This window comes from Ammospiza caudacuta, chromosome 16, assembly GCF_027887145.1.
Source record: "Ammospiza caudacuta isolate bAmmCau1 chromosome 16, bAmmCau1.pri, whole genome shotgun sequence".
Lineage (NCBI taxonomy): Eukaryota > Metazoa > Chordata > Aves > Passeriformes > Passerellidae > Ammospiza > Ammospiza caudacuta.
The window spans coordinates 14137635-14165047 of record NC_080608.1 but is presented as its reverse complement, the minus strand read 5'-3'; the positions used below and the strand labels follow the sequence as shown (position 1 = coordinate 14165047).

Genomic DNA, 27413 nt, shown 5'->3' with positions numbered 1-27413 from the left:
CTGGAATAAAAAAAGGCCCCTGTAGAGTAGACAAGGCTGCAGTAATGAGAGGAAATGAGCTCCTCAGTTTAGCTTTGAGTAGAACCTGTCAAAATTTGTTAAAAATGATTATACGATTTTCCCTTCCCTTCCCCTTTTATCCTAGAACAAGTTTTAAAATGAAAAATGTGTTGTGCAAGGAAGTTCTTCTCAAAAATAATTAACTTTTTTTATAGGAAAATATGTCCGTTTTGGTGCTGACCACAAAGCCTCATATTTTTTCCTTTGATTTTTAGAAAAGCTTAACATTTTTATCAAATTGGCTTTTCTTTTGTGCAAGGTACAACTGAAAGCTCTCCCCAGAGAACAGTTATCACAATGATGATGATAACACCATAAGGTAAATTCTGCCCATTTCATGAATGAGCCCAATTTTTATTTCTCTTCATCACAAAAGTCATCCCACATTTGTTGTACACATTGTTGGTTGCTGTGTTACGGGACATATCACCAGGTATCAGATGCTTTATTCTTGCAGAAGCACTTCTAATGGAGATGGAAGCTTCTGTTGGCTGAATTTTAGAACAACAGCAAAAAATAATAATACAAAACAAAAATATCATCTTCAGCTGCATAGCAAATATGGATCAAAAATTTAACACTGTATCAGATCACAAGCGTAAATATACCTCACCATAAATAAAATTCATTGTACAAAATAACTCAAGCAGCTTTTCATACAAATATGGTACATTTGACAACAGTTTTTGAGAATATTTTCTTGGTTTTTTACACCTTTGATTCTTTTCTCTTTTGTTCTCCAATACACATGAACCTACTGGACTGGAGTAATGCAGGAGGAAAAGGACTAATGTGGTTCAGTGCTACTAAGTGCTGTCAGAATTTAAAAGGAAAACCACTGAAGTGCTGAATTTCATCTAGTTTGCTTCCCCATTCTATTCTAGCATTGCAAGTCAAGTGTAGCATCATCCCAGAAAAGCATGTGCACTGCCAACAGTCACATTTTATAACGGCAAAGCCAGAGGGGACATTAAAATAACCCAGTCTGACTTCATGCATGACACAGGCCATCCCTTCTCCTCCCTGTAATTCCTGTTTGGAGCCAACAGCTTGACTTTGGAGTAGACATTCCAGGTGGTGGCTGGTGAGTGCTGGGCAGTTGCAGACTACTTTAGTATAAGCAGGAAAATATAGGTAAAAAAAGCAATTCCATTGTCAGTGAGCTTGGGAGGATTCAGACAGGGGTCAACATTTCCCTAAGAAAACATTAGAAGTCTGCAGATTATAAAAGACTGGAAAACACAGGACTGAAGCACAACTGCAAAGAAGACTCCCAAACTTGGCAGAAAGTCTGCAAGTGTGGGGAATATCCCTGAACCTCTGGAAATCTGTTACTATTTAGCCCTACTCTTACAAATTTGCTCCCTATTTCCATTAACAATTATGACATTTAAAAAAGCATGGGAGAAAAAAACCTCCATTTTCATGGAGCTGTTTAAAGACCTTAATCTTGGACCTTTCTCACATACAGACAAAGAGGGTGAGAAAACTGAAGCTAAGGAGTATCTGAATCCTTGAGATAATCAAAGGACAGTAACATCAAATCTCAGAAATTAAGACTGTGATTATTACTAGCTGATATCTCATACTACTTGAGCAACAAGGCAAAAGATCTGCACACACTCTACAGTCAAAACACTTTACATTTTGTTCATGCACTTTGACATTTTGCTCAAAACATTTAATCCCTTGGAATCTGGAGGGATCTGACATTTTTGCTAGCAAATCTGAGGGCAACAAATAGATTTCAACTACCTGTTCTTTCAAGTACAGCCTGTATAAGTACAACAGCTTTCCAGTGCAACTGTGTTTTGCAGGGTTGCAGGGAATTATGGCAAAACTACAGGAAAAGAATGCAAACAGATTTACAGATTATTAGGTGAAATATCTTATGACTTACTCCAGACCTAAACTGATGAAAAGAGGGATTTAAATTCACCTTACTACATCCCATTTTTGTCTAGGCAGCTGAGACTGGGCCATTTGGTACAGTTCATTCTTTTGTAGCAACTTCTGGTACATGCTGGTTTCCAAGAAGACTCCAGCATTCCATAGCTTGTCAGATGTAATAGGACACTTAATTTGTGCTGTGCCTAGAGGTGGCTCTGAAAGCCAGACAGGGACTTGTGCCAACTTTTCAGCAAGACTTTCATACCAAAATAACAAGCCCTTGCTATTTAGGTCAGGAAAAATAGGATCTTGGTCGGATCTATCTTCCTCGCATCTTGTTTTCCACAAAAAATAAAGTTCTTGATTCTTCTCTTCCTTTTAAAAATATATAAGTCTAGATTCCCTCACTCCAGTAGTGTAGAAGTGTTGGATCATGATGGAATGTCAGAACTGACATCCTTAGAGGAAGAGTTAAGTAGAGAGAAAGCCCCAGAAGCTCTTCTGCTGCTCTTCCTCATGACACAGAGGAAAGAACTCACCTTGCTGGGCTGGCTCCTTCCCTGCCACTCCAAGATTTCAGCCAGACTTCCTGAGATTTGATTTTACTTTCAGGTTACTGTGCTGCACAATTTCCTCCCTGCAGCTGAAAAGGTCTGTCTCAGTAACAAAAAGAAACTCAAGGTGTGAAAATGCCCAGCACTTGTCACGTGTGGGGTATTGACTATTAGATTATCAAGGGAGTAGGTGATGAGAGTCTGGGAGCACAAACTCACACACCAAGATCCCCTCTTGCCAGCAGTATTTTGCTGGCTGTTGTTTCTGAGGACAAAAACTCCAGCTCAGATATTTCTACTAATTAATTATATGCTCCCTCTGAGAGAATAAATGCCCAGGCTCTGCCTTTTTAACATCTGTGACAGCATGCAGTTTACAAGGCATGATGAAATGCATGGAACAAATATGTATTATCACATCTGGATACAGCAATTTTTTTGCTGTGGCCAGGCTAGAGCTGAGGAAACACTGCCAGTTGTGAGGCTGGCATCATTTTCTCTTGGAGCACATGGTTTGATCTCCTTTCACATCAAGCACAGGCTTTTGTATCACTCCAATGACTCTGCTGAGGGTTAGAAGCAGGTTAGACCAGGAGTTATGAAATCCTCCTTGAAGTTCCACCTGAATCTCTTCTCAATATCTAGGGATCTTAGATTAGCTGAGTGGGAAAAGGCAACAGACTCCAGTGTTCTCTCTGAACTGTGAAAATTCTGGGTATTTTTTAAAGCTTATCCTATATTTTATCTTTCCTAAACAATCACATGATTTCTGAGTGATGGGAAATTTCCTAAGCCCTGCTGGTAGTCACCATTCTCTGGAGAAAGGTATTTGTTTGCTGTGCCACTAGGAATTTGTCTAAACCAAGGGAAAATAGCATCCCAGAACACACATATTACACACCCTGCTCTCACCCTTGGCTGAAGAACAAAGATCCCATATGTTCAAGGTAACTACACCTGCATCCTGTCAGCACCAGTGATTGTTTCCACCCAAATTAATATGTTTGAGAGCACATTCACATGAATGCAGCCTCTTCTGTAGTCCACAGGAAATCTGGTTTATTGGAAGATAAACCAGACATATGAAAATGTGTCTTCAGGGGAGAACCTCTGCATAAAATAAGTGGACGTCCCATAGCATGGAAAAAGCCAGGCTGTTTTCTGTTTCCCCAGCTCTCTGAAGTGCTGAGGAGTTATCTGGTGACTGCCTCATTGCTATCCTCAAGCCCACATGCCAAAGCTCATGAAAACAACTGCTGGAAAGGCCAAGGACAAGCAGAGAGCACAAAGCTGGATGAGACATCCATCCACAGCCAGCCTGGCGGGGCTCCTCTGCACCCAGCACTTGCTCCTCAGGGCACTGCCATGGGTGACATCCTGCCTTCATCCCTTCTTCCCCTCAAAGAGTGGATCAGGGACTTGTCTTCAGCCCCTCCTGCTCCTTGGCTGGTGGCACATGTCACAGGGGTGTTGATTTGTCCCACTGTTTCTGCAGTGGGAGCGGGTTCCTGGTGCTGTGGGAGCGTGGAGCTCTCCCACCTGAGGCTGCAGTATGGCTTCAGAGAGATGTGTGGACTGGGTGAATCACAGGGAAAACTGGACCACTTCATGGAAGAAAAGCACATTTTGCCCACCCACCCCCACCCCCCCTCAAGTCCGAAAGCTACGAGTAAAACCGATCACAGGGATGGTACAGAGGAACATGCACTCCAGCGGGGCGAGGGGACGGTGTGTCCTCGAGTGGAGAGGCAGACCCAGCCTCACTCCCTTGGCAGGCCTCACACCACCGAGTTTACCCCTCCCAGCTGGTTTGGGTTCAGTCCCTGCTCCCTTCCCACCCCGTGCAGGGTCCGTGTCCACACTAGCAGGTGGTGGCCAGCGACTGGTGGATGGGGGGCTGGAAGCAGCGCACGTGCTCCACCGTGGAACTGTCTGTTTCCACCGACTTCATGTACTTGTTCAGGATGGCAAAGATCTCGTTGTTCAGGATCTGATACTTCCTGATCCTGTCGGCCATCTTCTTCAAGGGCTGGAGGGGTGGTGAGGGAGAGAAACAGCACATGAAGGGTCTTATGTCATCTGACCAGCTAGGAAGTAGCAGCACCTGTGCCCTGCTGCTGGAAAGCTCTGCTAAGGCAAAGCAGCTCTAACACATGTTCCTGTTCCACTTAGCACCTCACAGGGACCCGGTGACTCGCTTCATTATTGGGTTTGATGACTCAAGACAGAGCATTAACAGGATCACTGAGCGGTCCTCAGTTAACCACTCCAAAGTCTAGGCTCCCAGCTGCTTATTGATAAAGCCAGCGAGATCACAGGATGGTTGCTGGGAATACCAGCTCCTGATGTCCAGCTTCCCAACCCCAGGAAGAAGGGAAAAGCTTTGGGAGAAAAAAGATTTGATTTTCAAGCCAATTAAAATCTTGGCCTCTCTGCTGAGACTGCAGATGGAAACCTTGCAGCAAGGGCAGCCAGTAGGAATAAGATTAACACCAGGCTTTGTTGTAATTGATGAGTTTGGACAAAGCAGGATACAAAATAGAAAGAAGTGTGCTGGCTTGGCTCCTTTGGGACCTCACCCTTCAACTTACCACGTTTTTTATGATTTCATCTTTCCCATCCTGCCTCTGCACCTTCAGCAGGTGGTAGCAGAAGTCGAAGAGGTCAAAGCGCCGCTGCTGTCCAAGGAGAACAATGATAGAGCAACCTGCCCAGTTCAGACCATCTCCAAAGCACTGCCTGGAGGGAGGAGCAGGGTGATGGGTGGGGAGACATGACAGGATAAGAGTTAGGCAAGAGAAGTACCACGGCACCAGGAACTTTCTTGGGTGAATTCCTAGGGAAACCGGGTTCAGTCCTGAGTATACACCTAGAGAAAATGAACCCAGAAGGAGAGAATACAGGATTATACCCAGGCCAGGCTGTGTAGGATGAACCACGGGGTAAGATGGGTGAGGACATAGTACTCATAGATGGGTTGTTGGCCCATCTACCCATCTCCTGCCTTCAAGCATGTCCCTTTACCTTGCTCTTTCCTCCAGCTGTTCCAACACAAAGATGAGCAAACCAAGGACCCACATTGCCCTTCTACCTCCACAGAGGCTCTCTCTGCAGCTGAGGGCACCAGGGGGCCTGGCTGGGGACACTCACTCTGCCGTGAACTCGTTGGTGCCCACGGGGATGCAGTACACGAACTGCATGGCGCTCCAGAGCCGGTGGAACTCCACGCACTCGTCGACGTGCATGACGCCGTTGGTGGGCGGCGGCCCGCGCCAGATGGGGTCCTGCAGGTAGCTGCGGATGCGCGTCAGGATCACCTCGAACATGGAGAGCCCGCAGCACAGCCGCTCCTTGGTCAGCAGGTCCCCCTCCCGGGCGATGGCTATTTGCTGAGGGACAGCCACAGGGACACAAGTGAGGATGTGACCCACGCCCGCCGGGTTTAACGCTGCCTGGTCAGTCCCTGGAGGTCCAACCTTACCTCTGATGGCTGCTCCCATGGCACTGCCCACCCCAACCTTACCTCTGATTGCTGCTCCCATGGCACTTCCCACCAGGGAGGGATGCCTCATCCCTCACACAGGAGGATTAATGTGGTGCTCTGTCACAGACATGTTTTATGAAAAATGCTTTCCTTAGGATTTTTTTCTCCTAAGAAGCTGAGAGGCCTCAGGAACAAAATATAAACAATGGCTATCTGCTGCTGTGGAATGCAACAGGTGCATCTGTTATTGGTCTCATAGAGTTGTTTCTAATTAACGGCCAATCACAGTCCAGCTGTCTCAGACTGTCTCAGTCAGTCACAAGCCTTTGTTATCATTCTTTTTCTAGTCTTAGCTAGCCTTCTGATGAAATCCTTTCTTCTATTCTTTTAGCATAATTTTAATATAATATATATCATAAAATGATAAATCAAGCCTTCTGAAATATGGAGTCAACATTCTCATTTCTTCCCTCATCCTGGGACCCCTGCAAACACCACCTCAGTGCTCTGCTCTATTTCACTGACCTCAGAATCTTTTGGAGTAACTATGTACGTCAGAACACCAGAGCTGAAGGCAAAGCTCTGACCAGAAATACTGATCCTTAATTCTGCTAGCGTGCTGCTCTGCCCTGTTAGTGCTACTCAGTGCTTCGTTTCAAGATTTCCATTTCACGATTCATTTAATGGGTTTCGTCTCATGATTTCTGCAGGTTATGAAGATAAAACAGGAGAGAACAGGGACATTTTGCTTCCCAGGGCATTGCCATCATCTTTTCAAAATGCAGATATAGCGTATGGCTTTCTTGATTTCTTTTGTAGTTAGGGTTAAAAAGCTCTGAGGAAGATGAGAAGCCACTGCAAACTTGATACTGAAAAACTTGTGGTTTATAAAAAAGCCAAATAATTTTTTCCCAGATGTGGAAGCTTTACACACGTGGATAATTTTCACACGCGTGGATAATTTCTGTGACATCCCCTCGCAGATTTAGATATACAAATTTGGAATGGCTCCACTGGATTAAGTTATTTTGGCTTTTACACTAGAGGCAAGTTAAAAGAGAATTAACTTCATTTCAGCCCCACTGCTCCCCAAGAGGACAAAAAAATAAAAAAAAAAGAAAAAGGGGGGGGGTTTAAAACAAGCAAGCAGGGCCTTCCCCCAGCTCACTGAGAGGTGCAAGAAGCATGGGGGTCTCCCATTGCCCTGGTATCCTCTCAGCTGCCCCATTTCCTGCTGTTCCAGTGGCAGGACTGACTTCTCTTTGCAGTGCTGCCAAAACTAACCCATGAAATGTGAGCTGGGTGCTGTCAGAGCCGTGCCCATGGCTGTGGGAGGCTCTGGCTCTGCCGTGCTCACCTTGGCAGAGGAGTGGCTGCACAGGCAGAGCCCTTCATCCCTCCCACATTCTAGAACAGGCACACAGAACAAGTGTGACATTGACTGAGACCCTGCCTATCCCAGAGGACTTCCTGGAGCTTAAAGCAGTTTTTAAGCATTTTCTCCATTTCCAGCTGTCCCTGCAATGCCTATAAAAATGTTATCCCAATCAGCCACGATGGGGACTCAGAGCAGCTGGGACAAAGGGCAGGCACAGGTCCTGGCCAGACATTAAGAACATGAATTATGCTTGGTTTACTTGGGTCATCTTCATTCCACTCTGAAAAATGCATGAATGTGCCTGCACATCCCCATTCCTGATTATCAATTTATGCTGGCAGTAACCTCAAGCATTTTTAGTTTGGATGCTCTTGAAATTAGAAGCGTTTCAATTCTTGCTTGTGCCACAATTTCAAGGATGTTCTGGGGACCCCAGCTCAATTAGTGTTCAACTAATAGCAAATATCAAGGGAAAGCTGTCATCATAGAGGCCACATTTGGTCTGGGATCTTTTGATCTGTTAAAAGCAGGGATGGCACCACTGATTGCACAGCACACACCTGCCTGTGTTTGCTTGGCAAGTAAAGCAAAGATTTATTTCACCCAGCTTTTTAGCTAAAGGCTGTACAGTGTCCCTCTCCTCACCTGCTCCCAGCTCTTATGGGCACAGGTCTGCACACACTGGTCTATCATGGCAAAATGAGGGCACAGCAGAAACAGAGCCATTTCAAATGTAAATCAGGTGTTAGCAATACTGTTTGCTAAAACATAGTGATAAAAGGGACAATTTTGAGACCAAACTTCTCCAGTGATCTTAGTACACGATTTCTGAAGAGATCTCAATTTAGAAAGGGATGCATCTGCTTTCAGTGTAGGTAGTGCCACTCAGTTATGCACATTCACAGACGGAATTTGGTTCTAAGACTCATCACAGTCTTTGATACAGGACTACCATCCTAGGGGAGACATCTTAACTCAGGCAAAGCAGCTGGAGAGCTGTTGGTGCTGTGTTCAGAGCTGCCTCACAGTCTGGGGTCCCAGTGATTTCTAAGATCAGGAGAGGAAGGATGCTCTCAAGGTAAATTGATACAGGATGCCACTGTGCTGACTCAATTATCCCTTCTGTCTTCAGAAACAAATGCTCTGATTATTTCCAGGGAAAAAACCAGACTGACCAAGCACTTTTGAAAACCTCTTACTAAATACCTTTATGGTCAGCATTAAAAGGGAGAGCATTCCTTTAATGAACCACTTTGACCCCTCTGGTTCTTTATAAATGGTCCATCAAACAGCTGCTTCTGGATTTCCAATGCAAAGTAATTATTTACAACAATCATTGGCAGTTTTCCTGCCATTGCACAAATCCAGTTTTGATTTTCCAGTTTTTGAACCTCTTTTACAGCCTGTTTACCGGTGAACTTGCCAGAACCCTACCCAAAACCTGCAAAAACCCATAGATCCCCACTATAATAACATGCATGGGGCCACCTTTTGGGAGAGGCTTCGAGCAGGCAATGTCAGCTTAGATTCTGGACAATTGTTACAAGGCATTTATGCATTCTATAGGAAAAAATCCTGTATGGCCTGTGTCCAAAACTGCATTTCCAAAATGCATGTCCAAAACTGCATAAAAGGAGCAAGCTTAGAAGCTATGGAGGCACCTATAGAAAGCAAATTTTGTGTTCATTTACATTTGAGCTAAAAAAAAAAAAAATCTGGTACCCAACTGTACCTGTGTGATGAATATGGGAACAGTTTACAGAAAAATAACTTCTTAGTGGGACATGAAATATCTTTTGTTTTCATCACCATTATAACTACAGCAGAGATAAGCAACGAGTGGACTCTAATAGCAGAATTCAATGATGATTTTGCATGGAAAGAAGGAGAGATAGAAAGACCAACACAAAGACACGAAAACACAGAGGTGAATTGTTTTTCTTGAGTGTCTCCTTTAAAAGGAAGTGTCTACAGAGTAAGATAAAGTCCTCAGTTATCCAGCCAATTTCTCTATTTCAGATGATTTCCAATGATGCAAAGTTCAAAATGTCCTTCATCCATGAGAAAAAAATACAGGAAAAAATACCAACCACTTTCTGCCTGCCATAAATCTGTCACCTCCTACACCAGCTGAGTGTTCTCTCCATTCCCTCATCAGTACATTACAGGAAAAGGGTGTTGATTCATTTGATACTTGAAAGATTTTTATCCCATCAACCCCAAGTAAATGGGCACTTGAAGTTTGATAATTTCTATCAATGGAGCTCAAATTTTGCCCATTGCACTGATCAGTCTAGGAAGATATTTTAAACAGTACTGAGTTTCTGCACAAGAGATCTTTCCCAAGCTGAGACCCACATCAAGAAGATTCTTAAATGGAGCCGTAAATTTTAAGCATGTGCTGAAGCTCTAAGCATGTGCTAGGAGGGAAACCATTCTCAGATGAATTCCTTGACAGGGATGAGCTTAAATGGACCCCACTGCAGTCCTAAAACGGGATCCCCAAAAGTGATGGCAATTGATTGTTAGGACAGCTCTGCAAAGATTCTCCTCAAACCACTCCAGCAATTCTCCATCTTTTTAAAGTGTAGACGAAGAGGTTTTTGGAGTTGTTCTGATTCAGAACTGGCTACTAGCACACTTGCCTTATAGCTCCCTGCCAGCTCTCCTGACTGGAGGCAGCAACACACAAATTGTGTGTGGTCCCTCACGAATTTCCCTTTAGAGTGTTTGCTTGGGCAAGGATTCCGATTTGCTTGTCCAATTGATGTTTTGTGGGAAGAAACAATCAATCAATAAAAAAAAAAGGATCACTTTTCCCAAGGCCAAGCAGGCCACGTGGGGACTGCTACGAGTTTCCAACAGCCATCCCTTCCAATGCAATCCTTACCTGCGGAGTGCCCAGCCTCTCTATTAGGGGAACCAGGTGGAGTGGGGCATACTTGGCTTCGAGACGCTTCATGCGCACCTCCAAGCGTTCTCCTTCTGTCAAGCGAGCAGCAAACAGTGAAATGAGAGGAGGAAGTGGAGACCCGCCAGAGTTTGCTCAGAGCTGCCCCCCACAACCATCCGAGGAGACTGTGGGATCAGGGAGCCAAACCACAGCAATGAGGGGCCAGTGATGCACGGGAGGGAGGGATGGGCAGTGCAGTCTCAGCAGCAGCTTTATCACACATGTCCAAAGCACGGCCCTGCTCCCGAGCACTCCTGTTGAGATGGACATTTCATGCTGCCACTCTCCAAAGAGGCTGTGAAATGGCTTCCAAACCTCAAGGGAACCCCCGAGCTGACTGACGTTTCAGGTTGTAACTATGCTACAGGTGATGCACCCCTGGCTTTTGTTTGCACCTGATGTTTGGCTGTATCCACTGATCTGTTTGGAGGGGGAAGCAGGGTCAGAGCTAATCCTCAGCAGAGATGGGAGAGAAAACAGTCTCTGGGCAGACACCTCTGAGTCTGCCCACTGCTTCCCTCTCAGCTTCTTACCTTTGATGTAGACCCTGGGCAAAATATTTTGGAAGGGAGCAGCATGCAGCAAATCACAAACTTCTTCCTGGGACTGAGGCAGGAAGAAAGAAAGATAAAGTAAGTTATAAAATACCTATGGGGGAGAGTGAATGGCTCAGGGGCCTGGGCAACACTACAACAGCTTACACCTACAGCACCTACTCAGATCCAACCCAGCTCAGTAGTAACTCCAGTGTTTGAACTGAAACGATCTAAAACTGGATGTAGCACTTCAGCTTCAGTCAGGAAGTTTCCCTAACTCAAGTTAAGTTACTTCCTGCCTGTATAAGGTTAGACCTTTACACTGATTTTCTGTCCTACTAATTAGCCCTGAAAGTAAGAGGGGATAAAGAATATGGAAGTTTCCATTTCATCTTGCCCTGAATGAATTCCTGCAGCCTGTTCTTTAAGAGAGTGCCCAGGTGGAAATTACCCTTTAGCTTACTTATTTTAGGAAGTGTACATGAAAAATATACTGCCATGTGGCTCTTCTGCAAATAGGCACATCATAACTGCTCTGAAATGATTTGGTTGTTGGTGTGGTGTTCTCAGCCAGGGCTACCAGAATCCCAGTGGTGCAGGCACCAAGAAGTATAAAACAGAAGTCCAGAGAGGAATAACACCATGAGATGCCACCTTAGGGGATGCATGCCAATGCACTTGAGAAAAAAATAATCCCAAACACAGATGCACAAGGAGGAGAAACCTAGAAAAAGGCAGGTGGAGACTGAGGAGCGATGGCCGACAGTACATTGTACACGAGTCTGCAATGGGAAACAGCAGCGAGGAAACCAAAGCTGTTCAACACAGAGGCATCGTGTCACGACAAGGCACCAGCCTGCTCCTGCCAAAGCCTGCTCCCAGGCCATGCTTTCAGTTCTGAGCTCACTGGAGAGATGGGGACACACTCGGAAGCAGATCATGAGAGCGCAGCAGGAGGAACCCGGGCCCGCATGGAATGGCTGGGCTGGGCCTGTTGGGATGCAGGGGTGCACAGCACCCTCCCAGCCAGCAGGACAGAGGAGCATGGAGCTGCAGGAGGCTGCACTGGCGCATGGATGCTGGGATGAGAGCAAGTTTGTGGGAGTGCAGTTTGTGACACAGTGCTGGAGGGACAGGAACAGTCTGGGGCCCCTCCACGGGCACAGAGGTGCTGATGCTAACGGAGTGGGCCTGCCACCTTGGCCATTTTGTTTGCAAAACACTGTTTCATTCCTAGGTGAATGTTCTTCCACAGTTGTTTTCCTCTAATACAGTGAGCATTTTCAGCCATTTGCAGCCTGCATTCACCTCATATCTGTCCCAAAATGAGTTGTGTTATTAACAGACCTCTTCCCCAAGGCCCATTAACCGAGAGCACAAACTCTGCTTAGAAATTTAATCCCAAGCAACCTCTCATTCCTCAAACTTAAACAATAAAAAGGGGGTAAAATGCAGCAGACTGGACATCTGCATCAGAGCCATTTTTGCCAGCAAATACCAGCAGCCTTAGATCACTCAGACAGCTCTGAAGGTAATTGCAGTATAAAAGCAATTCCTCCTGCTGCACAAGAGCTCCATTAGAGGGAAAATCTTGTTCTGTGACGGCTCTGTGCATCTGACATCCTCCAGCAAGTGGGAACCAGTGCCCACTGCATGCAAAATGGCTTTGTATTCCAAGCCTGTTACTGCAAGAAAAAACAGAGGATCCAAGAGGGAGAGACTTTGTCTGGCATAGAAAGTAGCAGATGTGGACTTTGGTGGGCAGCCTTCCTTAAAGGAACCCCAAATTCCCATCATCTTTATTTTCTGCTATTCTAAAATGCCAGTACACTGCTGATGTACAGTTCTTGGGACTGAAGGAACATTTCTGCATTGAAATGAAGGATTTCTAAAGAAACCACCATGTCCCTTGAGCATTCCATTAAAGATGTGACAGGAAAGGCAAATGCAGTACATCCAGCAGAAAACCCAACACTGGGAACAGCAGGAAGCACTGACAAAGCCACAAAGAGAACAGAAACTGCCAGAGTAAAGTTGGCAACTCTGGTCATTCTATAAAATTCTATAACAGCCAAGCTGCTGGGTGATACACATCTCTTGTATTCATCTTATGCAACCACTGTTCACTGAATGTGTTTGATACACTACACCAAGAATTAAAAGTCTCTAGATCTTGAGTTAAAATGCAAAGGCAAGGGCAGAAATATCCATTTTGAGGACATGCAGAGACTTTTAGTTTCCTCTGTGCTCTATGGCCAGATAAAACTTGGAATCTTTGAACTTTATTAAGGCTTTGCTCTGAACAAAACTCCTGGTTTTGCTTGGAAATTCTGTCTTATGCTAAGGAAGTAATTTTGAAATATTTCTGGAAAAATTGAAACAACTCCGCCCAAACCATTATGACACAGTATGCATATTTAACATACTTGTGTTGTTGAGCACTCCTCAGTTGGCTCTGGGCTAAATTATGAAATAAATTCATTGCTTCGTAAATTTGTTTTGTGAAAAACTAGGAGCTAAAAAGATGAGTGGCACTCAGCTACAGCCTTTGCCCCACACAAGTAAGGGCATCACATTACTGAGAGACTTGTGCACATTTAAAACTCCAGTGCAGGGGGCAATACCAAGTTGTTACTCCAGCCAAATTTTCAGTGAAGATGTCCTAGGACATATATAATCATCATATTTCCTTCCTGTTGGACTGCTTTATCCATTCCACCATTACAATCAATGAGATTGTTTCCATTGCACTGGCACCCCAAAAGAGCAGAGGGATCAAATCTACTTCTCACTGTACAAATATGCATATAAAAAAGTATTGATCCCTGCCCCAGAGAGCTTACAATCTAGAAATTAACTCCAGTTGGTTTTATTTCTAAGCAGGACAAACAAGGGGCAGCTTTAGGTCCAAGAATGAAATCTGGATCTTCCAGTATTCAGATTCAGCCATGCCAGAGGCCTGACCCAGTGCCAACGCACACCATCCCCATGGACATGCCCAAGACTCCAATAACACAGCCCCAGAGAGACCCTGAGAACTTGAGAAGCTGGAAAGTAACACTTCTGAAACTCTTCTGCTGGAGAACCCACTTGCACTTCTACTCTTGAGCTGGAAATTTCAGGTACCACGTTGGTGTGGGGGTTTTGCCTTACCAAAGCCTGCTCGATAAGGAGGCAGAAGAGAATGGCATTGCCCACTTCTCTGAGGCTCTGGAACACATCAGTCTTCAGCTCTGCATACTCAATGATGTCCTTCAGCTGGTGGTGGAAAAACTCCAGGATTCCTTAAAAGAGAAGGAAGGACAGTCAGAAAGAGATTGGAATCACTTCCCGGTAATTTGGATGAAAAGATGATCAGTATCTGGTATTCCCTTAATCACAAATTGCAGCTGCTAAATGGATATACAGAGATTGGCATTGGGAAGGACTAACAGGCAGTGTCTTATCCTGCTTTCAGTCAGCCTTGGGAAATAGGGAGTAAGTCATTTAAACTCCCTGGATTTCTTCATCAGAGGAGGAAAGAGGTTCCAGGCTGTGATGGATGACTTGGTGCTGGCTTATGTACAGCAGCCACAGTTTTTGACTGCAGGCATGCTGCAAAAAAATCTCTTCACCAGCTAAACAGAGCATTTAAAAATACCAGTGAACTCACAAAAGCTTACAGAATCCTGAAAACATAAGAGAGGCTACCTGAAGACATTCCCTTATCTGCCATCTATGTGCTCAAAAGGAAATTTCCAGCAGGAGATTTCCTGGGAAGGTTTCCTATACCTGTTCCAGCGTTAACAGCAGAGGAGCTGAAAGTGTCCCAGAAAACCTGGCTGCAAGTGGCAGGACAGGTGCCCAGCCTGGATTAACCATCAGTGTGGGCCTCAGAAAATGCTGCAGCAACCCACGGCTGAGCTCCTGCTGAAGGATCCCACCAGCAGCACCCACCTGGAGAGCCATATTCATGTCTTGGCAAGCGGCAGATCTTGGGCATGACTTCAATCAGAGTCTTCACATACTGCAGGATGGTGCCTTGGAGCTGTTGGAGACAAAGGGAGGTTAAACTGGAATGCCAGGTCTCCTGGCACTGGTTTTGAAAGAGGCTGGTTGTGCATGGGTCCACATCTGACAGCACATAATGAAACCTCAGCTGGAGTCTGAGAAGAACTTCCTTAATTTGGATTTCACTCAAATATTAAATTCAGCCCAAGTGTATGGAGTCAGAGTGCTTTTACAGCTTCCTCCCAAAGAGTAAATCCCAGCTGCATGGATTTTCAACTTCAAAATACAGCTTGCTGTGTTTGCATTGTTTGCAGCTGAAATCTAAAACAAGGCTCAGTCTTAGATGCAGCTTGCCAAAGGACTCACTCCCTAGCACAGGAAATGCTCCTTCCACCTGAGGAATGATCCCTGGATGCTCAAGAGTTTAATAAAGAATTTACATTCATGTAGAGCAAGTTTCTGCAGATCAGATGTTTGGATCACACAAGGATTAGAGCACAGCACACTGCTTAGCTTAAAGCCCTTGCTGTCATTTGGAGTTACACACCTGCACCCTGTGGATACATTACATGAGATAAGGCACTAAATTCCATTTAGTCAACTGTAAAATCTTTGTGCTGAGTGCTGTCTGATCCTGCTGAGGCACTCCACCATCCCACAGGAATCACTGGGATTCCTCATCACTGAAAACCAGCCCATGGCTCCAAGTGCTCCAGCGTGGATCGAGAGACACGACGGTGCCCCGATGCCAACACCCCGATCCCAACGCCCACACTGCCTGCCCCCATCCAGCTTTGGGGTCTCTCCAGCACCAGGGCCAGGCACAGAATTACCAGGCTCTTGACAATCTTCAGCAGCTCCTCCATGACTACAGCAATGCCCTGGTAGCCCAGGAGCCGACAGATGGTCTTGAAATGCGGCGGCCCCACGAAGTTGCGGTAGGAGCTGTAGATGTGGCTGTAGGCGATGTTGAGAGGCTGCAAATTGGAATTAGAGACAGTCACAGGACCTGTAATTCCTGACCAGTAATTCTCTTATCACAGTATTATGTTCCATCGCTACAAATTTTAAGGAGGAGGAAGATAAATAATAATACCGATGGCCATTCCCACTTGAGCTTCTTGTAGGAGACAAGACTGCTTTTCTTCCTATGTGCTCAGATATACTCTAACCTCAACACTGTCATGTCACAAGGTTTTATGACATGTATGTAGCAACACCACTTTCATTTCCAAGGTAATTTACTCTCCCATACACTCCCAATCAAATATTACAGTTCAGTGACCCTTTGCCTCTTCAAAATCAAATTGTTCTCCACTAAAATGAAAAGTTTTACATACATTCAAGCAGAAAGATTTTTTTTCCCCTATGAGCACTTGCTTTAAAATGAGGCTGATTAAGAAAAGCAGGAACTGAAGCAACTGAGTTTAAGGGCAGATGGAAAAGACACAGAAAAGATCCTCTTTCCATCCTGCAAAGCTTTACATCAGCCTCTACTTAACAGACATCCCATGGGTCTGTGTCAAGGGTAAGACCTGACACTGGTCTGGGGAGAATGGTGCCCAGGACATTGCCCCCAAAAATTCTTAGCAGCAGAGAACAGAAAGTGATTTCCAGGAATGTACTCTATCAGTGTCATCTTGGAAACATGGAAATTGCTGCAACATTTCATTACTGGAACATTTACAGGATCCATTTAGTGTGAGGCAAAGAGAAGTAGGGGGAATTAATTCACTTGTGTGCTCTGCAGAGCAGTACTGAGAATCAGATTTAGCTGAGACACCACATGCTCAGAGAGGGCTCTGCAATGTCAGTGTTGGCATCACGACTCAGCCCAGCAGAGGGGCTGCACTCTCCCCCTGACATCTCCACCTCAGCCTCGGGGAACAGCAAAAAAGCCAGCCTGGAAAAGATCCTGGCATGCAGTGCCCCTTCCAACAAAACACAGATTAACCCCAGGCTCATGCTGACCTACAGGTAAAACAAAGATAAGGAAACAAATTAGACTGAATCCCAAATGCCTTCCTGTGGATACTGCAGACATATTCTACAGGGATCCTTTCCTGCCAGTAATGGAGCCAAGGGAGGGATGGGATGAAGGCACTGAGGAGGTTTGGGTGAAAGGGAGCCAGGGCTGGGGTACCAGAACAGGGCAAAATGTTGTCTTTGCTCCACCACTGCTGCAATATCCCCAGCTGGAGGCTCCCATCACCCTCCTCTCCTGACTCACTCCACAAGGTTTACTTTTAACACTTCCTCTGAGCTGCTAATGGGTTACAAAGTCATTGGCTGAAAATTGGAAAAGTATTTTCTTTTGCTCTCAGGTACAGAATTTCACCAGTGCACTGACCACGCTTTCACAGACTTGTCAGTTACTTTAATCAATTAATTCACCCTCATTCTGTCACAGCCCTACAGGTCTGGTCCAGCAGGTTGTTACCTGCTATAATTCCTAAGTGCTCTTTGAACCAGCAGAAATAAGGATCAGCTAGAAAGTCCCCTCTTTTCTGTGAAATGTAATTTCACCTCTTGTTCCTGGTAGGTGCAAATAGCCCTGAAACACAATATTAAGTGCAGAAAGACTGCCTTGGAGGCTCATTCACAATAAGCAAGACCTTTCTCTCCCAGCAAAACTTTAAGGAAAAAAAAAAGGCCCTGAGTATGTGGGTATGTGTCAGAGTCAAGAATTATTTAGGCAGACAGAAGCCTACTTTCAAAGCTCCTTGGATACCAGAGAACTGAGCAGCTCAATTAGGCTTCTGTCTGCATCCTCAGATAACCAAGTCTTGAAAAGTCTGGTAGAGACAGACCCAAAGCCACTGGTTATGCACCCTGATACATGTGAAAAACTGCCATGTGTTTTTTTTGAAAAGTGTTTCTGTTTAAACACCAGGTAATGCCCAACCTGGAACATCTGCCAAATGGCCAACATGACCATCCCAGAGGGAAGTCAGTGCTCCAGGCCCCCAGCCCAGCCACACTCCCACAGCTTTTGTTGCTTTAACTTTTGCAATGCACTGTCCCAGCCCAAGGTGTCCTCAGAAAGTGAGAGCTGCAGGGGTGATCCAAGTGGCCAGAGATGGCTCCTTGCACCTTCCCTCCACACCTCCCTGTAGGCTCCTTTACCCTGTTATTTCCCCAGACTCAGCAAGCACACTAGCTCATCCTAGCATGGGGGAATAAAAAAAAATCCTTATTTCAGTGGGCTTATGAATCCACATTCATTTCTGGAGGGATCTTTGCTATTCCATGGCCAGGGGACTTCTGTGTGTGCATGTGCCTTGTTCCCCTGGGATGGGTTACCACCCCTGGCCCCAGCTGTGGTGCAGCTGGCCAGGTTTTTCCCACAGCAGGGCTGAGATTTGGCTGTACAGCAAATCACCTGGCAGCACTCCCTCACACCTCAGTGGGATAAAGGGGCTGGAGAGCAGCTCCCAACCAGCTCGTCCCTTGAGTGGGGGTCTCAGCAATCAGCCTGACTGGGAGAAGAGACCTTTTGGGATGTGCACTGGCTGCAGATGAGCAGGATGATTCACACCTGCCTGTCTGCAGGATGAGGTGGGTTCCTGGAGCTCTCTGCAGAGCCACACAGTGCACTAACAGCAGGCTTGTGTCTAATAATAATGCTCTGCCAGCAATTAAAAATGTAACTCCATTTAAGGGTGAGATACACAGCTTGGGGTAGAGACTGTAGGATGTAAAAAATGACACCAGTGGGTATTTTAAGACAAAGCAGCTGAAGGCACAAGCTGTCTGCACAGCACAGCACAGATCCCTCCCCCGTGCTCAGTGGCCACTTCTGACCCCTCAGAGGACCAAAGCAAAGCCTGACCCTGACACTTCCTGTGAGCAGCAGCTGCTGGAGACACTGGAAGGTTTGCCCCATCCTTGGTTTGGGGCCAAATGGGCAGGTTTTGGGGATGGGAGGCTGGGATTTGCACGGGCCAGAGCTCCCAGTGTCCCATAGAGCCCACCCTGCACCCAGGGACAGCCATCTGTAACTGTGACCATGTGGGCAAGGCCCCAGTGTTGCTTTAGGAGCTCAGGGGGTTACCAGCTATGCTCTGGGGAAGCTTTAGCAACAAATGGAGCCAATCAATCCCCAGTTCTATTTCCATGTCTGTGACCTTGCTGTTGGCCATCACTCAGACCTGTCTGAGCTCACCTGAGGAAAGGCAGGGAGAGTTTTATCTGATAAAACTGAACAGAGAGGGATAATAGATAATACTGACAGATACAGAATTCCCTTGGAAAAATGAAGAGCTAATGAAAGAGCAATATACTCAAAGACAAAAAAAGAATTTGCACACAGCCCAAGACAAGTTAGGGCTCCCAGCCAACCTAATTTCAATGCAACAGCTGAGAGTGTCTTAGAAAGTGGAATGAGTAACTCCAGACTCAGCATCAACATTTCTGGAAAAGTTCCTCTCCAGCACATTTTGGCTTTAGAGAGGAGCAAGCCACTTGCTCAGAGCCTCTCCCTACCAGGCCCATCCGTCTCCTCCTGGCCACAGGCTCAGCCTGCTCCCCTGAACAGCACAGGCACTGGCTTTGCCTCTCCCTCCTGCCCTCTCACCAGACTGACAGGGGACACCCCAAGCTGTCTGTAAATCAGAGGCATTCAAAGAAGAATGGGTCTTAATCCCATGCAGTTCAGCAGGAGGTCAGAGTCTTTGAAAAGCCAATTCCTACTCCCATCACACGGTTTAGAAAATATTAAAAGGCTACTGGAAATTGCAGCACCATCAGGGATCAAAATGTACTGCTGATGGCTCTAACTTAATTCAGTAGTTTAAGTGTGCAAGAAATCACAGAATTAAAGACAGAATCCCTGAGTCAATGGGAACCACAGGTCAGGATCCCAGATTTCACACCATGTGTGTGTAACCCCAGACGCTGCTGGGCTCAGTGATGCTCTTGTGGATACAGGGGAAAAATAAAACCCAAATAAGCCAGCAAAAAACCCTACCTGGCTTGTTTTTTCCTGCCTTGGAGACACAGACTTCTCCCAGGCAGAAGCTTTTAGGGATAACATTCCCAAATCAGTGGAAGATGCCTGCCCATCCTTTCCTATTGGTTGCCATGGTGAGAGATGACGGAGCCCGAGCTGGGTATAAACGAGGGAGTTCAGGGAAGGGATTCAGCAGAGGCAGAGGGAGGCGAGTGCTGGCAAGGCACTGCCTGGCTCTGTCACCAGACCTGTCACCTCTGTCACCACGGAGGACCTGGCTGGAGGTAAGTGCTGGCTCTGGGAGGGCTCAGCATGGGCATGTGCAGCCTCGTGTAAGGACTGATTAGCAGTCCATAAATGAGCTTAATCTTGAGTGAATGAAAGGAAAGTTAGTTATTGTTAGAGAGAGGAAAAAGGAATGAGTAAACCAGCTCAACTGAATGGAGCTGCTGCTCTGAGCACTCTCTGGGCAGGAGAGAGAGCCCTGCAGCGAGGCTCAGAGAGCACTTTGGGATCTAAAGGAGTGATGTGCTCAAGTAATTTGTGGCTGTTGCTAAAAAGCCACACAGCTTAGAGAGTATCAAAAAACTACAGGACATTGTACCATGAGGATCATCATCTACTACTCACTGGCTCTGGCTCAAATCAGTTTAAATGTTAAATTTGTTAGGTGGGCAGTGTCTTTTTTCTGTCTTTGTTCTTACTATTCATATATTTGTGTTTCCCTAAAGGCACTGCTTTTATATTTCACCAACCTACAGATTTCACATTTAAGATGCTGATATTGCAGTGTGAAATGCTGCAGGAACAGAAAGAGTTTATACTTTTAAGCAAGGAAGGTACAGAAAATGCAGTGACAGTTTAAAACAGTGAATTAATCATTATGGAGCTTTCTAAATGGCATTTAGGTGTAAAATCAAAATATCTGTTGATTGGCAGCTTCACAAGGCAAGCTGGATCTAGTTTAATCATCCCTTTATGCTAATCACACTTGCAGTATCATTTGTATTTTGTGGGAAACAAAAAGCTAAAATAGCTTTAATAGTTTAATAATCACTTTATGCTAATCACATTTGCAGTATCATTTTTATTTTGTGGGAATCAAAAAGCTAAAATAGCTTCTGATACAGACAAGCAGTCACAGAGGTTTTTTAAGAAATATAACTGGAGCAAAAAGTATACCCTGTGCTCCAACTGGATGTTTTGGTTATGAAGCAGAGTGATACAGTAGTCTGGGCAACAGCAGGATTTGTCTTTTGTAATTTTAGCATGTAACCTAAATGAGGCAGGATAGTTTTGAGTCAAATCTAAGGCAGAGTAAGGAAAGACTCCATGGATGACAGCGTCCTTTGAGCTCTGACACAAATCAGAAACCTGAGCCTCTCCCTGCCTGTTGTTTCAGGGGCACGATGAACATCGAGGTGCACAACATCACCTACACCAGCGCCACGGTGTCCTGGGCCATGAGCAGCCCCTGCCCAGAGAACTACTACCACGTCATGTACCGCCCCAACTGGAACAGCGTCTTCGCGGGCTACCTGCGGCAGAACTTCCACCGCGAGGAGCGCGTGCCGCACCCGCTCAGCTCCCTGGTGCTGCACCGCCTCACGCCCTCCACCATCTACGTGCTCTGCATCACCTGCAAGAACTCCTACCCCTCCAGCAACCACTGCACCACCTTCCACACGCTGGACAAAATCCCCCTGGTTTTCGGCGGCTCCAAGCACGAGCCCACCACGTCCATGTGGATGGTGAGCAGCCTCCTGCTCCTGTGCTTCCTCGCCTTGCTGGCCTACGGCTGCCTGCAGTTCTGGTCTGCTCGCTGCCACTGGGCTGCCAGGCTGAAGCACCCCGACTGCAGCTCTGAAGAAGTGGGGGAAGGAAGGGGCTCACCAGAGGAGCCACTGAGTGATGGACTGAGAGAGGAGCTGCTGGAAGTGCCCATGACCGCTGTACTGATGAGGAGCTCCAGTTTCGTGAAGGAGAGCCCGTACAACTCCCCTCACTGCTTTTTCTCCTATAAAAGCAGCGATGATAAAAGGGCCATCCTGCCACAGCATGGCCTTCAATGAAAGCAAAAGGAAACAAAATCTTGCTTAGAGATTTGGTTTGTCCTGCTCTTCCCTAGCTCTTGCCAAGAGGACTGTCTGTGTGTCCATGGCAGCTGTCTGTCCCAGGGTAGAACATGAGGCATAGACATTGATCACAGGGAGAAAGATTTTTGTCAAGTGACAAAAATACTCTCATTTGCTGAAGATTTTTAAAAAAGAAACCAAGTCAGCTCTCTGGGAACAGCCAGGCTTGGCAGACTGTAGTGTCATTAGCTCATGTGCATCAGTGCTGTAGGTTCACCTCAGAGTCATCAATCAATGTGCATAAGAAATAAACTCCACTCAAGTAGTTTCACACTTGAGTGCCCCTCCACTAGCATCACAGCCCAAGCCTTTGTAATGCCTGCATAAACAGTCATTGCAGCCTGAGAAAAAAGCTTTTTGTCTGTATTAAGTAGTGCACACACACACAAGTATTTCAGTAATTCCCATTCTGAACAGAAAATGGGATTCCTGAAGAGGTACCTTCCTTGGGGAGCATCACTGCATCAGAGCACCAACTTGCTCACTTGCCTGTGCATTTAGATGGACTTGATTCAGTCTCAGTGCCAACACCAAGCAAGACCAGTGCTGACAGCCCTTAACATGGGCATTTTATGGAGAAGAATATGGAAAAACAACAGCAACAGCACATGAATCTGCTTCTTGCATGTCTGTTTGGTTGCACACAGCGATGTGACCCTGCTCATTCACACCCACCACTCTGTAAATGAACCTTGCATTTCTTTCTCTTCCTAAATAAATATTTCCAACACTCACTCCTCTGGCTGTTGAGGCTCATTTACTGACCTTGGACCCGTAGAGGTAATAGGGCTGGACGTTGGCTGGCTTGTCCCGCTGGGGCTCCTGTGTGAAGGGGATGGCTGTCCTCACAAACCTGCAGCAGGCATGGGAGATGGGAAGGGAAGTGATCAGAGCCTGAATAACTGACACTGCATGGTCTGGGATGACCTGCAGTTGCAGGCTAGTTAGAATTCATCACTTGAGCTATACCAACAGGAATGCAAAATCCTGCCACAATCTGTTGGTGGTGTAAAACTTACCAAAACAGAGATTTCTTATTTTTAGCAGGCAAGAAAACAATATCAACCAACCCTCAGTCATTTCAATTACTGTCTAACTCCTGCTTGAATTTGTTACTAACATTTTCAAGACCAAAGGAAGATGGTGGGTTTCAAATTCATTTTAGGAGCAACTGCTGCATCCCACAGGGAGCACAAACCTCTCCACAACGCACATCAATTTTAAGTGGCAGGTTTGACGTTGTGGAAAGAAAAGCAGGGTCTCCAGGCGGCCTTGCTGTCCCTCCTCACCTGTTGGTGGACCCGTTGTAGCAGTAGTTGGGCAGGAAGTCGAAGTTGAGCTCCCAGAAGACGTGCAGGGTGATGCGCCCATAGGGCGCGGACACGTTGTGGTTGGCCTCGCGGAACATGGCATCGAAGCTGTCCAGGGTCATGTGCTTGCACAGCAGCCTGTGCGTCAGGCGATTGATTTCCAAGAGCCACTCCAGCTCCTGCAGCACATAAAGCAGCAGAAAATGCAACAGAAACAGCTGATTTAATTGCCAGGGGAATGTTTTTTATTCACACACACACGCAGAACTAAAGACATCAATTTAACTCAGCAGCCAAGGCCAATTGCACTTCCACTCAAGGGGGTCCTGGTCCAGTGTTTTGTGAAGCTGCAGGAAGCAAAATTAATTTGTTCCCCACTGAGCACTGGCTGGCTTTCACCTCAGAATCCTCCAAAGGTGGAAACTGGTAATTTTACACTACTTGACTCTGATGCTCCTGTATCATATCAAAGACAGCAAATCCTGTACACACATGAGCAATGTCACAGCCACCTTCATCCAGCTGGGAATTAAAGCAAGATTTCCTTCCCTCAGTTTACAGGACTCTCTTATATGAGCTCTGCAAAGTCTAACTGCTGTCCCCTTATGATTTACACAGATACTTAATGGTCTGATAATAATGCAATTAAAGCTCCATAAACAGAACCAGTAAAGACTCAGCAGCATAAAGGAAGATACATGACTGGTTGAAACCCACTGCAGGGGAACTGAAAACAGCAGCCAGTTGACTGTGCATCCTCAGCAGTGTATTAGTCTTCCTGCTCATCCTCAGAGTCAATAGAAGTTCTTACCACGATGGATGTCAGGTCCTCGCTCTCGAAGCGGCTGATGGCCTGGTCCAGTGATTTGTACATGGCTGCAGAGATGCGCTGGGTAATGAGCCTGTTCAGGTCGATTGATCTGCCCAGCAGCTGCCAAAAGAAAAGATTTGCATGTTATATACTGATGGGGACAAGGTATTTCATTTTTTACTCTACACACATATTAAAACTGAACCTCGAAGTCTGCTTAAACATGAAAGTGGTGGCACAAGTGCCTTGGCTGAGTATAGATTACTTAAGAAGGAACGAGGGAAATGTGGGGCATAACTCATTTTTGTGTCATGATGAGTACTGGAGCCTGCTGCTTGCACTGTACCTGGACGTGCCTCTGCTTGAGCAGCGTTTCATAGCGGTTGGATGGGGGGTATGGGATGATCACCCCGTAATTCTTGCACTCAGCCCGGAAACGTTTGTCCAGTAAAACACTGAAAAAGGGAAGCAGTGTCAGGAAAATAGAAATGTACACTATCAGCTTCTCTATGAGTCTTTCCAGAGTTGTTTCAGCCCTTTTAATCTTGGCTCTGAATTGCAAGAAATCTCTGCACACTAAATCACAGAGCAGCAGTTGTTTTCTGGGGACTTTCCTGCTTGTCTTTTGTGGCTAAAACATCCAAAAATATATAAAAATGTGCTGAAAGATAACAGTGCCAGGTACTGGGTGGTTCCCCTGGTGTGCTCCCTCCTTGAAGATCTGCTGTGGGAACATTTGGTTGGTGATGGTGATTGTCCTCCTTCTCTAAGGCCAAATGTGACCTAGAGACAGAACTTGCAGTCACATGGAAGACTTGGTTCACCTCTGGGGCCACGAGAAGAAGACTCTCACTAGATTTCATCCATGCCCTTTAAATTGGTAAGGAGGATATGCCACAAAGGTTCTATCTCCCCAAAGGGAGAACAAGTCCTGCTGCTTCACTAGGGTGAGGACAAGTGCATATTCCTATTTTGTAGAGATGGGAGGCTTCCAGTCCTCTGCCTGGTACAAAAACAGAAGTCAAGCAAGGACATGCCTGTAATAAGCTCAGTTTGCTTTTCTGAAGCTCTCACAAACTGTACTCTGACTGCTACTCTGGATGCCAATTATTATTTTTTCACTTTTAACTGTGTCTCCTTAATTAATTTTCCCCATCTACATCGGTCTGACGTGGACAGCCAGCTCTGGGGGACAGGGATGATCTATGTTGTGTCTTCTTACGGTGGCTGCTCCCTGAGGGAAATCTTTTGGTTAACAGCAATTTGGATGCAGCGATATCATCAGTCACCATCAGCAGTCAGGCTCTCCTACCTGCCAGCCATCGCTTTGTAATAGGCAAAGATCTGATCTGCCAGCTTGTACACAAATTGATCAAAGCACAAATTCACCTGGGGGAGAAAAAACAAGACTTGGTGAGGGTGTCACCAGCACAGAACAGCTCCTTCCTACGCACGCAAGATCAATACAACCCAACACAGATCCTTCATTTAATACAAAAATATATATTAAAGGTCACAGTATCTTAAAACCACACTGCACTTCTCACATTGCTGAAGGTAAGCAGAAAATTGCAGTTACATTTCTCTCTTTATAGCTTCTGCATGTTCTTACTGGTCCTGGTCCCCCACCCTCAACCACCCTTCCCTCTCAGGGAATTTCTTGTTTTCCTCTGATGTCTCAAACCCTCTGCTCGTCAGACTCTGCCATGTCCCCAGTGTTTGACAGCTTTTGGCTTCCATGGTTCCCTACAGGTACAGCTGAGCTGAAGCCCTTAATCAGGAGAGTCTTTAGGGCCTCTGGAAATGCTAATCTTCTTGAAAACTTCTCAGTCTGATGGAATATTTCTTTCAGGAGAAAGGTGCCTATAATGAATTACTGGGTCAATCAGGGCAGTGTGACTCCTGTGAGCTTTTTTCATACAATAAAGATGAAGAGAACTTACTTCAGCTTCAATTTCATCATACAGGAACTGCTTTTTGAACTTGGTCAAAGCATAGTATGCACTGTCATTGTAGAGGTCCAGGGGGTACAGCACATACCTGAGGGCAAGAACACAGACCACATCTAAAATGAGCTTTGGAGCTTATCAGCATAAACTGCAGCCGGTGCATGTCATGCCCTGCCTGATGTAAAAAAAAAGACTTTTCTCTGACTTCATGCCTATCACTGCCACCCCCTGCAGCCCCTCAAATAATCCCTCTTTATCCCTGGCTTCTGCAGGAAGCAGCTACAACCAACCTGGAAGAGAGCTAATTATGAGTTGTTCAATCAAAATTTGCTTCTTCTCTGCCCTTAAAAAAACTTTCACCCTGCCCTCACTCCAGAGAGTGCTCTGACAATGCCCATACAACCAAGTTTTCCTAACAAGGAAAACATTATGAAGATGATGACACTTGCAGAGCAGCAATTCCTCGCATCATTTATTCCACATACAAAAGGAAGTTGAGGTGGCTTAGCCTGGGCCCACCCCCTTTGGTGACACATCTGTTTCACTGCTGCGTGCAGGTGACAGTGCCACCCTGTCCTGCCCACACCCCAACAGTTGCCAGCTGCTGTTTATGACACATGAAGAGGTGCCAGTGCCAGGAAGTCGCCCCGTGTCTGCCAACGAGGTGCTCACACAGCACCACTCATGTGACAGCAGAGCAAGGAACATCCATTTACCTCCCACACCAAAAACACTGCTCATCACCAGCCCCCCCTTCTTCCTGAACAAAATCCCAAACCCCAGCATGTGCACGGTCCCAGCAGAGCCCACCAGCCCTTACTCCATCATGGAGGGTTCTTTGGTTTCCAGAATATGGTCTGTGAGGATCCAGGGCATGGACATCTCGATGGGGAACTGGATGCGGCGGCCCATGGTCAGCTCCAAGAAGAACTCCCTGAACCACAGCTGGGACAGGTCACAGCACTGCTGCAGAGCCTCTGGAAAGCACAGAGGATCCATGTCACCCCCTGGGGATGGCAGTGAGGGCATGGCACAGGAGGCAGCTGCTGCAGCCTTGCTTTTGGGTACAGGACATTTTTCTAGGATGTCTCTGGTTTTAAACCCAGACCATGTCCATGCTGCCTGAGCACTTGGTAATGCAAGAAGAAGGAAGGGATCACCCCTTTTGCTCTAGAGGACCAGTGAGAACACTGGAATTGCTCAGAGTTATTCTGGAATACTTTTTCTGTGTCCAGAGGCTCAGTTTGTCTGGGACAGAAGGAAAGTCCACTCCTAGAAAATAATCTCCCACCTGCAGCTATTTGCTCTTGCTGACAGCCTTGTTCACATAATGAGTACTACACAGAAGCATGCCCAAACCAGGCAGAAGTAGGACATCTGGGAAAAATCAAGGAAAATCTTCTGCCTAGGTC

The 27413-nt window shown here is 46.1% G+C and overlaps 2 protein-coding genes across 5 annotated transcripts in view; one reads left to right on the top strand and one right to left on the bottom strand.

Annotated features, from left to right (window-relative positions):
* Positions 1-411: 411 nt before the first annotated feature.
* The window catches only part of CYFIP2 (cytoplasmic FMR1 interacting protein 2), a 49829-nt gene continuing 22827 nt past the window's right edge, over positions 412-27413 (bottom strand). For 3 of the 4 annotated variants that reach the window (XM_058815648.1, XM_058815651.1, XM_058815650.1), the window contains exons 17-31: positions 26822-26978; positions 25996-26092; positions 25365-25441; positions 24399-24507; positions 24053-24172; positions 23221-23420; positions 22697-22784; positions 15679-15822; positions 14792-14882; positions 14009-14139; positions 10853-10925; positions 10257-10351; positions 5655-5893; positions 5096-5243; positions 412-4533 (exon numbers count right to left, since the gene is read on the bottom strand). In XM_058815648.1, the coding sequence (XP_058671631.1) occupies positions 4366-4533; positions 5096-5243; positions 5655-5893; positions 10257-10351; positions 10853-10925; positions 14009-14139; positions 14792-14882; positions 15679-15822; positions 22697-22784; positions 23221-23420; positions 24053-24172; positions 24399-24507; positions 25365-25441; positions 25996-26092; positions 26822-26978 (1937 nt within the window). In that variant the 3' untranslated portion in view covers positions 412-4365. The remainder of the gene's footprint in view (positions 4534-5095; positions 5244-5654; positions 5894-10256; positions 10352-10852; positions 10926-14008; positions 14140-14791; positions 14883-15678; positions 15823-22696; positions 22785-23220; positions 23421-24052; positions 24173-24398; positions 24508-25364; positions 25442-25995; positions 26093-26821; positions 26979-27413) is intronic. The other variant, XM_058815652.1, reaches the window with a different exon arrangement.
* On the top strand, positions 20002-22616 carry FNDC9 (fibronectin type III domain containing 9). Its single transcript, XM_058815653.1, has 2 exons — positions 20002-20080; positions 21199-22616. The coding sequence occupies exon 2, from the start codon at positions 21206-21208 to the stop codon at positions 21866-21868; it is 663 nt and encodes a 220-aa protein (XP_058671636.1). The 5' UTR covers positions 20002-20080; positions 21199-21205; the 3' UTR covers positions 21869-22616.

Bases quoted from the DNA above. Each gene is read 5' to 3' on its own strand.
- FNDC9 (XM_058815653.1), top strand. From the start codon at position 21,206: ATGAACATCGAGGTGCACAACATCACCTACACCAGCGCCACGGTGTCC.